Source organism: Lepidochelys kempii, chromosome 10 (assembly GCF_965140265.1).
Source record: "Lepidochelys kempii isolate rLepKem1 chromosome 10, rLepKem1.hap2, whole genome shotgun sequence".
In the NCBI taxonomy this organism is placed as follows: Eukaryota; Metazoa; Chordata; order Testudines; family Cheloniidae; genus Lepidochelys; species Lepidochelys kempii.
In genome coordinates, this window is record NC_133265.1 from 85,550,053 (window position 1) to 85,563,060 (window position 13,008).

Below are 13,008 nucleotides of genomic sequence, written 5' to 3' on the forward strand. Positions count from 1 at the left end.
GTTGGCAAGTTGATTGCTACTGACAGAGATACCTCTGTACAAGTACAAGAGACCCTACTCATCTCATGGTGTCTAGATTTTTAAAGGGATGACTACATACTTACCTATATGTTAGAGAATCCCATGTAATGTGGGATCTTAATGTTGTCCTTACAAACCTCATGGAAAGAGATCCCCTTTTAATCTCTCTTGGAGTGCTTTTTACACCATCTTATTTTGAAGACTGCCTTTTTGATTAGGAGAATTCAGTCCCATCGTGCAAGTTTGGGAATTTAGCATCCTAGAAGTAAATGCAAAGAATCATCCCACAGCTCATCTTGCTTTTTCTGAAGAAGGGCAGCAATTTCTACCCTGTGGACCTGACTGCGGTTACTGGCTCATAGAGATGCTTCCCAAATACGGGAGCCTCTGAGTTATGCTATGGGAACAATACTACCAATCTTGTTTTTTGCCCTTTGGACTAGAATTTTTGCTGAATCATCCAAGCAGATCTGCCCAACCAAGGAGCGCATGTGTTCTCTTGTCAGGCTGATGTCTAATCTGTGATGTCACTTTGGTTGGTGATCTGCATCAGTATTGAACATTGCAGTTCTTAAGGTTCATAATGGACTTTCCTAACTATTAACTTCTCTCCAGCTGACAGTTGGAATACAGAGGAGCCCCACCAGAAATGAGAGTATTTGGAGATTAGGGGAAATGAATAACCATCAGTAGAAATGGTTGACTTTCATCCATGGCTAATAACATTGCCCTTAGGAGCTGGAAAAAACCTTGAGAGCTTAGAGTTTCAGCTGTCTTGTACTAAGAAGTTGAGCTTTGGTGGCTGGTCACTATTGGAGACAGGATACTAGACTAGATGGACCATGGGTCTGATCCAGTATAGCAATTGCCATGTTTCTGTGACCCAGAAATGAGAATCACACAAGATGTTATAATTAGGTGACCGTATATCCTGTTTTGGGTGGAACAGTCCCCTTTTTAAGCCCTCTTCCAAGCGTCATGATTTTTTTTGGCAAGACTGGGCATTTGTCCCATTTGCATTTGCCAGCTGATCATCAGTTGGCAAGAACAAGCACGACAAATATCCAGTTTTACTAAAAAAAGTGGAGCATGCCCCCCTAGTGGGGAGTGGAGGAATGTTTGGTGAGGGGAGGAAGCATCAAAGCCAGTCCCACGGAGCTTGGGCAAGCAGTGACACACACGTGGGATGGAGGGAACCCTAAGGCCAGCTCCGCACTGGGAAAGGGGCTCGAGTAAGCCCCATGTGGTGCCTGTTTTCCCTTTGGGAAATATAGTCACCCTATATATAATCAAAGAAGGAGAACTATTTTTGAAAGCTTCTGTCTGGCATTTATTCCCATTTTTGCAAATGGGGAATCTGAGAAATTAAAGGACTTGTATAAGGCTTCACAGCAAGTTAATGGCAAAGATCCATATGGAGACTTACCTGACTCTTAGCCCCATGCTCAATTTTCTAGAGCTGCTTTGCACCTACAGTCTCGTAGAAGGCATCAGACTTAAGCCAACCTTGTCTCTTGAATTGCAGCCAGAATTCACCACATGCACTGTAAATATCTGGTTTGTTATTTCTCTCTTCTACATCTATTGAATTCTGACGGTTTGCAGAGGGTTGTACATAGGTAAAATTTCACAGGGAGAAGCTGCTGTTTGTGTTGTTTTATTTGAATAAAGTCACAAGAGGGTCAACATTTTTTTTCCTTGTGTGTGATTTATTTTTCTACAGACTGGCCTGGCAGGCCCCCTGCAGAAGGAGGAGTTACAGCCTGGAGTGGACGCTGCTAACAGTGCAGCACAACAGTACCAGCGAAGTAAGGAGCCTTTCAGCAGAGATTATAGCTGAGGAATTGGTGGAGGTGATCGGAGGGTTGAGGCAATGTATCATTTATACCCTTGTTGGAACACCAACATCAGCTCTTGTTTCAGAGTAACAGCCGTGTTAGTCTGTATTCGCAAAAAGAAAAGGAGTACTTGTGGCATCTTAGAGACTAACCAATTGGTTAGTCTCTAAGGTGCCACAAGTACTCCTTTTCTATCAGCTCTTGTGATTCTTTGTGACTTCCCTATAAACACCTCAGGGCTAGTGAGAAGCTTGCAGAAAGCCAGCATCTGTGATTCTTTTTAGTCTCCCCAGAATAGCGCTTATAACCCACGTTATAATATAGGTTATTCTTTAACCTATACATTTTTAAAATACACTTAGGAAACTTGTGTCCACTGTAAGTGACTTCTGTACTTGAAAGCTTATACCTATCTCTGGGTCCTGGGTCTGTGAAGGAAATCCTAGTAGCTTATTGGGGCAGAGTCTGAGGTTACCTGGTGATCCTCATTGTGGATGCAATTCTGCTCATATTGAGGCAAAAATTATGGTCTTCCTGCAATTCTGGCCACTTTCTAGTATCAGATTAGGAGACAGTTAATTGCAGGTTTAAACCCTAATTCTGTAACTACTTAATTTGCACTTGCTAAAGAGATGTTGCCCTTCTGAAAATTTACTCTGAAACTAGGTTAGTTTATTTTATTTTCCTGATACAAAGGCTGTTGCTGGAATTGACTGATATAAAATGATTTAAAATTACCTTAGAATAATGGATTTCAAGGCCAGAAGAGACCACTGAGATCAGTCTGACCTCCTGCATAACGTAGGCCAGATAATTTCACCCAGTAATTCACACAGTGGAGTGAATGTATTCTTCCCATCTCGCTTTGATTTCCTCATGGGTGGTATTTCACCTAGGGTGCCCACAGAGCAAAAGTCTTTTCCACACTGGGTGGGTAGAAATGCTCTTATAACAGAGGTACAAGCTTTCTGCCCTTCTAACGTCTTGTGACCTCTTTCCCTTTAATCTCCAGGGCTGGGAGCAGTGGCAAGGATTAATTCTGCAATCCAAATAGGTATTGCAGAGAAGACTGTGGAAGAACTTTTGAATCCAGAGGCTCAGTTACCACAGGTTTATCCATTTGCAGCAGATCTTTACCAGAGGGAGCTGGCCACTCTGCAGCAACAGAGCCCTGATGTAAGTAATAGGTTCTTTCCTGTTCTTGGAAAACAATCTGACGATTCCCAGCAGTATCCATCATGCTTAGCTCTTAATTCCACACCTTCTCCAGAATGTAGCTGTTTTGGGAATTCTTGAAAATATGTTGCAGTTCAAAGTTTGTGTAATTTACTATTTAATTGACGAATTAAACAATAATAAATTACCAGGATCACCCAAGAGTTCTGAAGGAATTCAGATATGACATTGCAGACCTACTAACTGTGGTATGTATTCTAACTCTTAAGTCAGCTGCTGTACTAGGTGACTGGAGGATAGCTAATGTGATGCCAGTTTTTAAAACAGGCTTCGGAGGCAATCCTGGCAGTTACAGGTCAGTAAGACTAACTTCAGTATCAGACAAATTGGTTGAAATTACAGGAAAGAACAGAATTATCAGACACATCGATGAACACAATATATTGGGGAAGATTCAACATTACTTTTTTAAAGAGAAATCATGCCTCCCTGATCTATTAGCATTCTTTGAAGGGGTTAACAAACATGTGGACAGGAGTGATCCAGTATACTTGAAGTTTCAGAAAGCCGTTGATGTGAACCCTTGCCAAAGGCTCTTAAGCGAAGTAAGCAGTCATGAGATGAGAGGGAAAGACTTCTCATGGATTAGTAACTGGTTAAAACACATGAAACAAAGGGTAAGAATAAATGGTCAGTTTTCAGACTGGAGAGAGGTAAATACTGGGGCCTCCCAAGGATCTGTAGTGGGACCAGTGCTGTTCAACTTACTCATAACTGATCTGGAAAAAGGGGTAAACAGTGAGGTGCCAAAGTTTTACAGATGATACAAAATTACTCAGTATAGTTAAGTCCAAAGCTGACTGTAAGGGATCTCCCAAAACTGGGTGACTGAGCAACAAAATGGCAGATGAAATTCAGTGTTGATAAATGCTAAGTAATGCACATTGGAAAACATAATCCCAACTATACATGTGAAATGATGGGGGTCTAAATTGGTTGTTACTGCTCAAGAAAGAGATCTTGAAGTCACTGTGGATAGTTCTCTGAAAACATCTGTTCTTCTTCGAGTAATGGTCCCTATATGGATTCCAAAGATGGGTGTGCACATGTGCCATGTGCTGGAGCTGGAACAGTTTTGTAGTAGTGTCCATTGATCCACACATGCGTCATCCACGTGTTCGCATCTGAGGCTGTGTGGGTCAATGCCGCTCCAGTTCCCTCTTACCGCTGCATTGTACCGTTGGCTCCACCCCAGCAGACCCATCTTCCAAATCTAGGTGCTTCTCAGAGCCGGATCCCTCCTTTTTACCTACTCAATCTTGCAGCCTGAATCCTAGGCCTGACCACCCTATCCTCCAGTATATGACCCTACCGCTGAGCTGTGGTCCAGATATCCCCGGGGCCCATACGCTTGGCCCTGCTGGCCTCCTTGGGATCTGTACCAGGACCACAGGGTTTTACCATGGCATCTTACTAGCTGTTGCCTGCCCACTCCATGCCATTCTCTGTTTACAACAAACCAGAGAAAGACATAGTGCCGTTAGGACCACAAGTCCCTCCTGGAGCCTCATCATCACTGGATGAGGTCCTGATCCCACCTTCCCTCTCCATTCCAGATGACCAGAAACAATACCAAGACCTGCTTCAGCAAGTGGCTGCAGCCTTCAGCCTCACAGTGAAGCAGGTCAAGGACCCACAAAACCAGCTCCTGGATATTCTGCAACTGCCAGGACCCTCCCTGACTGCACTCCCCATCCATGAGGCCATCCTGCAAGCGGTGCAGTTGGTCAGGCATACACCAGCTTCCTGTGCCCCTACTCCTATGCATGCAGAGAGGTCACACTTTGTCCCATCTCAGGGCACGGACTTCCTTTTCACCCACTCACCCCCCAACTTGCTGGTACTTCAAGTGGCACCCAAACGCATTTGCCAACATCATCTCAAGTTGACTCCTCTGGACAGGGTGGCAAAAAAGCTGGACCTTTTGGTAGAAAAGTCTACTGTTCTATGGGACTCCAATTCCATATCGCCAACTACCAGGCCCTGTTGGCAAAATACTACTTTCTCACTTACTCCAGGTTCTGGAAGTCTTCTTGTTTGTCTGGCAGTAGAAGAGCCTGAAGACTTCCAGACGCTGCTGGGTGAAAGGAAACTGATCAACAAGGTGAATCTCCAGGCAGCCATGAATGCCTCCGACACCATACCACACTTGCTGGCGACCGGCGTTCTACTCCAATGAGACTCCTGGGTCCAATTCATAGAATCATAGAATATCAGGGTTGGAAAGGACCTCAGGAGGTCATCTAGTCCAACCCTCTTCTCAAAGTAGGACCAATCCCCAATTTTTGCCCCAGATCCCTAAATGGCCCCCTCAAGGATTGAACTCACAACCCTGGGTTTAGCAGGCCAATGCTCAAACCACTGAGCTATCCCTCTCCCAATTTGTCTGGGTTCCCTAAGAAGGTCCATACCACTCTTGAGGACCTCCCCTTTGACAACCAAAAACTTTTTGATGACAGAACAGATGAATCCCTCCAGTCCCTCAAGGATTCTTGCTCCGAATGCTACACACTCCCATATCCTCGCCTTCTGGAGTCACAGCTCACTCCACGGGGGCGCACGCTGCCACATTGGCCTGCCTAAAGGATGTACCCTGGCAGGACATTTGCCGGCTGGCCACGTGGCACTCTGTCCAGATCTTTACTGCTCACTATGCCAGGACCCCAGCAGTGGAACTGTCCTACAGACTAACTTCTTGTGAGTCCGCGCACCCACTTCCATTGCTTGCTAATCGCCCACATTTGGAATCCATATAGGGACCATCACTCGAAGAAGCGGAAGTTACTTACCTATAACTGGAGGTCCTTTGAGACTTGGATTCCAATACCTGCGCTCCATCCCCTCTGCTGTAGACATTGCTTAGTGGTAAGAGGGATATGGGAGATGCACCCACCCTGCCTCTTATAGCCTCAGATGCGAACAAGCGGATGATGCATGTGCGTGTCAAAGGATGCTACTACAAAACTGTTCTGGCATCCAAGTTTAGAATCCAAATAGGGACTGCACATCAAAGAACCTGCAATTACAGGCAAGTAACCTTCTACTCAATGTGCAGCGGCAGTCAAAAAGGTAACCAAATATTAGGAACCATTAAGAAAGGGATAGATAATATGAGAGTAAATATAATGCCACTATATAAATTCATGGTACACAGATACCTCAAACAGTGCATGCAGTTCTGGTGGCCTCATCTAAAAAAGATGTATTAGAAATGGAAAATGTACAGAGAAGGGCAACAAAAATGATTAGGGGTATGGAACAGCTTCCATATGAGGAGAGATTAAAAAGACTGGGACTGGTCAACTTTGAAAAGAGACAACAAAGAGGACGTATGATAGAAGTCTATAAAATTATGAATGGTGTGGAGACAGTGAATAAGGAAGTGTTGTTTACCTCTTCAGATAACAAACGCACCACAGGTCACCCGGTGAAATTAATAGGCAGCAGGTTCAAAACAAACAAAAGGAAGTACTACTTCACACAAAGCACAGTCAACCTGTGGAACTTATTGCCAGGGGATGTTGTGAAGGCTAACAGTATAACTGGGTTCAAGAAAGAATTAGAAAAATTTATGGAGGATAGGTCCATCATTGGCTATTAGCTAAGATGGTTAAGGACACAAACCCTGAGTGTCCCTAAGCCTCTGACTGCCAGATGCTGGGATTGGATGACAGGAGATGGATCACTTGGTGATTGCCTGGTTCTGTTCATTCCTTTTGAAGCATCTGGCATTGGCCACTGTCAGAAGACAGGATACTAGGCTAGATGGACCATTGATATGACCCAATATGATTGTTCTTATGTTTTTAATCTGTAAATCAGGGATATATTCCCTGAGCTGCATGGAGCTGTGTGACAGATTTATGTTACCAATCTGCCTGGGGCGTTAGGTGATCAGGCTGAGGCTGCAGGGTCTTTAAGGGAGGAGGTGAAGGAGCACACCAAGTGACTAAGTTTTAAAGTTTTATTAATAAAATAACAGCGGTGAGTGTGGGGTGCTCCCCACGTCACTCAGAGAAAGGAAGAAAGCTTTAGTGCCCATGCCCTAACCCACTTTCATACTCACGGACAACCCAAGGCTGACCAAGCTTGGGTATAACGTAACAAGAAGAGGGGGAAGGGTGGATGAGAGTTCTGTCCTGTGCACAGGTCGTTCAGGGTCCGCTGTTGATCTCAGATTTGCTTCAGTTCTCAGGAGGGTTTTAAGTCCTGGGGTTTTTTGGGGGTATCTCGTTCAGGGACCTCTGTCCCTTGTGCTCTTTGTACCAGTCCAAACTGGCCTTCCGTGGCTTCCTTAGCATTCCCAAAACACTCTGGCTTCAGGGACGTGAAAGCTGTTGTTTTCCCCCTCGCTGGTCTTTACTGTCTCACTAGTTTTTGCAGACCCTGCAGTTCTGTTCAGCTGAATTCTTCTTTTTTACGGGCTGGTCGGGGTTGGAATTTAGGCCCCCGTCTTTCTTGGCAAGCAGCCGAGAGTTGGTTGTGTGCTGTGGCCTTGAGCTGGAGTCAGCGTCTTATCTTCGGACCTAGCTGGAGCGTCGAGTTAACCCATTCTTCTCCCTTCCTTCCCCTTCGGCCTCTCGCAACCTGCAAAGGAAGTTTTTTACTCCACACTTACACCTTTAACCCTTCCCAAAATGCTTTGCGATGTCTGCCACAGCATTAGCAACATACAATGCTGATTTGCCTCCTCAGGGGACCCCCTGAGGGAGGGGGCATTGGGTTGTGACAACTGTGGATTCTAATTGTTTACATCACTTGCTCTGCCTACTTGTAAAAAGAAAAGGAGTACTTGTGGCACCTTAGAGACTAACCAATTTATTAGAGCATAAGCTTTCGTGAGCTACAGCTCACTTCCTCAGATGCATCTGAGGAAGTGAGCTGTAGCTCACGAAAGCTTATGCTCTAATAAATTGGTTAGTCTCTAAGGTGCCACAAGTACTCCTTTTCTTTTTGCGAATACAGACTAACACGGCTGTTACTCTGAAATCTGCCTACTTGGTTTCACTTGTGATACTCTTACTCTTCCTTGCACCACATACTTTTCCCTGTAGTTTACGATTGCTGTTGTCTCCTCGTCTTCCTTGTTTACTCACTCACTGCAGTTACTGTAACTACTGCCACATTCTGTCCACCTCACAGGGCATAAATTTGTGAAGGATGTGTGATCCTCATTGTCCTCTTTGCATGCAGGGTAACCTCACCCACCCAGAGCTGTCAGTTGCAGTGGAGATGCTGTCATCTGTGGCTCTGATTAACAGGGCTTTGGATTCAGGGGATGTGAACACAATTTGGAAACAGCTGAGCAGTCCAGTCACAGGGCTCACTAACATTGAAGATGAGAACTCCCAGAGGTGGGTACATGTGACAAATGGATGTGGCCTCTCTCAGTGCCCCCAGTATTCCCTATTATTATTATTTTTTTATTCTCCTGACGTTTCATTTTTTTCTTTTACCCTTTAATGTTATCTTTCCAAATTGTTAATCATCACATTTAGTCGCTGATGCCTCTTGTGCCTGGTCCCACGAGCTTTCTCTCTTGCACACTGTCTCTTATGCCACCCCTTCATATTAGTCCTGCTCATGTACAGTCTCTTGAAGTCTCTTCCCAGACTTCACATTAGTGCTGTATTCAGGTTCTTGTATGCTGTTGCTGATGCCACCCCACCCCCCTTCACATGAAGTCCATGCTCAGTCTTTACGATGGTCTTGGACTCGCTGTCTTGCATGCTGTCTCTGTGGCACCCTGCCAGTTGCATTGATCTGGGCTCTTGTAAGCTGCCTTTGGTATGTCTCCCCCTTCCCTTTTTGCATTTGTTCCAGGTTCATCCTGCATGCTGTCTCTGTCGCCACTTCCCTTGCATGTTAGTTCCGCACACTGTCATTGGGCTCACGTGCTAAATTGCCGCCTTAGGCCCACATGATGTGTCTTATTGTTTCTGTTGTGTATGGCAGATACATCGATGATTTGATGAAGCTGAAAGCTCAGGCACATACAGAAGGGAAAGAGTTTATCACATGGAATGATATCCAGTCATGTGTGGACCGTGTGAACATAGTGGTCCATGAGGAGCACGAGAGTAAGTGCTTGCACTTCATTCCTACTAGAGTGACCTGGATTCTAAGAAATGCCAAAACCAGATTCACATTCACTGGGATGGGGGTAGCACTGTTAACAAGGAGATAGCTGAAGGTCTAGCTGGCACATGGTGAGAGACCTTGGCAGTTGGTGTCTTTCTAGCATTAGGAGATGCCTATATGGTGTACATAAAAAGAGCTCATTTTATCTGTGAGTAAATTCAGTGCTCTGTGATGATGAAATGTTAGCAGCAGCACTGCTGACGAAGAGAGCAAGTATAGGCATTTCCGTATACCATAGTGTCAAATGCAACATCTTTACCTAGATAGACAACGTCCTGGGACCAGACTCTGCAATGTGATGGGCTGTGAGCATAGGTTTACCTTTCAGTCTCTGATCCAATCTTGTTGTAGGCCTGTTCAATCTGTCTTCACTTCTTGGTGCAAGCACTAGACTTGCTAAATAGGTTCTCATGTTCTTAGGAAAATTGACAGGGGGCAGAGGGAAGCAGAAATGCATTGAAGCGTAAGTTCCCACTCTGGTAATTCTTTGTTAATAGCACTAGTTAGAGCCAGTCAGACTGTCAAAACGGACTCATTTACATCTCTGTTGAAGACATTCAGTCCTGACTTGCAGCCTGTGACGGGGCATGCGTACCTCACACTGGGCCTGAAGGGATTAAACTCACACTATGGGTGGAGGAAGTCCCGCCCCTCAGACTGTAGGCGGCATGCTCCAAATGATATGCTAGTATAAAAGGGAGCAGCCTGACTCAGTCTGGGCTGGCTGCCGGAGAGGAAAGACCTTTGGTGGAGGCTTCCCCTGAAGAGCTATCACAGCCCTTCCCTGTGTGAGCCGGAGATCTGTGGCCATCGAAGTCCAAGGGAGTTATCTGCCCAGAGGAGCCCAGAGACCCCGATGCCCCATGGACAGCAGCTTCAGGAAGTGCAGTAGGAAGTGACCCAGGGAGGGTGAGAGAGAGTGGTATCTCCCACCTGTGTGAGGTCAGCATCTTTTGGTGGGATTCCCCGCTGACCTAGCGGTGGCCCACTCCGCCCTGTTAGGGTCCTGGGTCAGGGTCCGGTGGAGCTGGGTCACTGGTAGGAGTATAGGCACAGATGTGGTATAGTGAATGCTGTGCTGTAGATTGATACTTTAGACACACATTTTCAAAAATATTCACTGATGGGCGAGTTGGTACCCATTTTGAGAGAGACAGGACCTGATTTGCAAGGGATTAAGCACATCCACTGTTATCAACTAAAGTTGTAAATTTTGCATGCTTAACACCTCTGAAAATTAGGCCTGAGATGTCTAAAGTTGGGCAACCAGTTATTTTTCAAGTGCTTGCTCGTGTCCATTCCATGTCAGGTGTATGTGCTCACCACATGCACTGGTGCCAGAAGTTTTCCCCCAATGGTATCTGTAGGGCTGACTCTGGCGCCCTCTGCAGCGGTGTGTGTATGCACCAGCATAAGAGGCGCTGCCCCCTCCCCCTTTCAGTTCCTTATTACCACCAGTGATGGTGCTGGAACGTCTCCTTGCTTCAGCAAGCAATCATACCAGCGATTCTTCTAACTGTTTAGTGAATATAGTTAGAATATTTGTAGTTTTGGTAGTTAGTTAGTTAAAGCACTACTTAATTGTAGTAAGGTAGTACCCTACGGACTTTACCCACGGATGGGGCATGCCTCGATCCTCAAGCCTTGTGACCGATATAAGAAGCCCATGCCAATTAGTGACCCCCATCAAAGCTGTTTGAAGTTCTTAAAGGTGTCCCACGTACGCCACTAGTAGCATATCTCCAAGAGCTTCAAACTGCGTACAAAGGAGTAGGACATTAGACTCAGGGCTCTCCTCATGGAGTCAGCCCTCGCTCCGGCCTCCGAGCCAACCCATTCCGACTTGGCATTGGTGAGAAGCGCCCCTCTGGCGCCGGCCTCCTCCTGGCACTGGTCTCCATCCCTGGTGCCATCCAAGAGGCATAAGCATGGGAGAGGCTGCTCCCCGGTGTCTTGCAAGGGGAAAGTTATAGGTGAACAAGAACTTGCGAGAGATGCCTTGTCTTTCCCAGAGCATGGCCAGGCAGCAGACTCACTAGATAAGCTTGCAAGCCCACTTCAGGATCTGCCTCTTGCCCTGTGTAGTGGCAGGGGCGCCTGTAACCTCACAGTGCCCACTACACTTAAGGCCTTTCAAGTGGCCAAGGACATTCCGACAGATCCACGTGCAGAAAAGTCCCGGGAACTCCTGCCCCCAATGGCAATCCCGGCTAGGAGCTAGCCTGCATTGGGATCTGTGAGCAATCCCCATCTCTGTTGCACCACTCCCCAGCACCATCCCGGTCACCAGGTTAATGAGGTGATCCTCAGAGCCATGTTACCAGCCAGTGGAGTCTTGTGGCCGTTCCATGAGTTCCAGGCACCGGTCCCCGGGATCCTCGACAACGGTTCTTGAACACCTGGCACCACTCACCGGATTGTCACCACCGACCCCTTGAGGTGCAAGCCCGGTCCCAGGACACCGGGCATCAGTTTCCAGACTGTCACCACTGCTCTCCACCCCGGTGCCGATCCCCAGAACTCCAGCGCCAGTCCCCGAGAACTCAATGGCGATCCCTGGAACCTCAATGCCAGTCAACAGATCCTAGGTGCTGGTCTTGCAATCCCAGTCACCAGAGCCTCAGTACCGATCCGCGGACTCAGATTGCTGATCCCCAGATTAACGCTGCTGGTCACCCAACCACTGTTGCTGGTTCCCAGCCTCCTGACACTGCTCTACAGAAAGCTGGCACCGTTCCTCCACAGGTAGTGAAGCTGTGGCTCTGCACTGGTCACCAGGAGGGGACCCTTCCTCCTCGGACTCTGAGGGTGAGGAAGTTGTGGTACCCAGAAACCGGGCGTACCCTGCAGTGCCAGCGGGAGTTCCAGGGGGCCCACCAGCAGGTGCATGGCTTCAAGGACAGTGGGCAATTCTCTGGCAGTTCTGGAACCCATGGAGGTTTCCCTCTGCCCCAGAATCCCACATGCAGTGCTCAGTCTCTGGGGCTTCAGAGAGACACTCAGCCACTATATCCTGCCTGCCACCCATCTCAGACAAGGGATCGCTCCCAAGCTCCTCAGCCACCCCAGGACAAGGCCCACCCAGCAAGGGACATGGAGACGGTTCCTCCCCCAGCCCTGGCTTCTTCCTCCTCATCACCTGATGAGGCAGTAGCAGGGCTGTCACATGCAGTGCCACATGATGACTTTATGGCTCACTAAGAGTTTCTTAAGCATGTGGCAGCAAACCTTGGCCTTGAAGCTGAGGAGTTGATGGAGCCCTCCAACACCTTGTTTGACATTTTGGCTGCAGCAACCCCAGCGAGGGTTAGAATCATAGAATATCAGGGTTGGAAGGGACCTCAGGAGGTAATCTAGTCCAACGCCCTGCTCAAAGCAGGAACAATACCCAATTAAATCATCCCAGCCAGGGCTTTGTCAAGCCTGACCTTAAAAACCTCAAAGGAAGGAGATTCCACCACCTCCCTAGGTAACACATTCCAGTGCTTCACCACCCTCCTAGTGAAAAAGTTTTCCTTAATATCCAACCTAAACCTCCCCCACTGCAACTTGAGACCATTACTCCTTGTTCTTTCATCTGCTACCACTGAGAACAGTCTAGATCCATCCTCTTCGGAACCCTCTTTTAGGTAGTTGAAAGCAGCTATCAAATCCCCCCTCATTCTTCTCTTCCGCAGACTAAACAATCCCAGTTCCCGCAGCCTCTCCTCATAAGTCAGGTGTTCCAGTCCCCTAATCATTTTTGTTGCCCTCTGCTGAGCGTTTTTCAATT

General features: G+C 47.0%; 1 protein-coding gene across 2 annotated transcripts in view; it reads left to right on the plus strand.

The window, feature by feature from the left end:
* IQGAP1 (IQ motif containing GTPase activating protein 1) overlaps positions 1-13,008 on the plus strand; it is a 179,893-nt gene that overhangs the window by 67,490 nt on the left and 99,395 nt on the right. For both annotated transcript variants that reach the window (XM_073304652.1, XM_073304653.1), the window contains 4 exons: positions 1,745-1,829; positions 2,872-3,035; positions 8,289-8,449; positions 9,051-9,175. In XM_073304652.1, the coding sequence (XP_073160753.1) occupies positions 1,745-1,829; positions 2,872-3,035; positions 8,289-8,449; positions 9,051-9,175 (535 nt within the window). The remainder of the gene's footprint in view (positions 1-1,744; positions 1,830-2,871; positions 3,036-8,288; positions 8,450-9,050; positions 9,176-13,008) is intronic.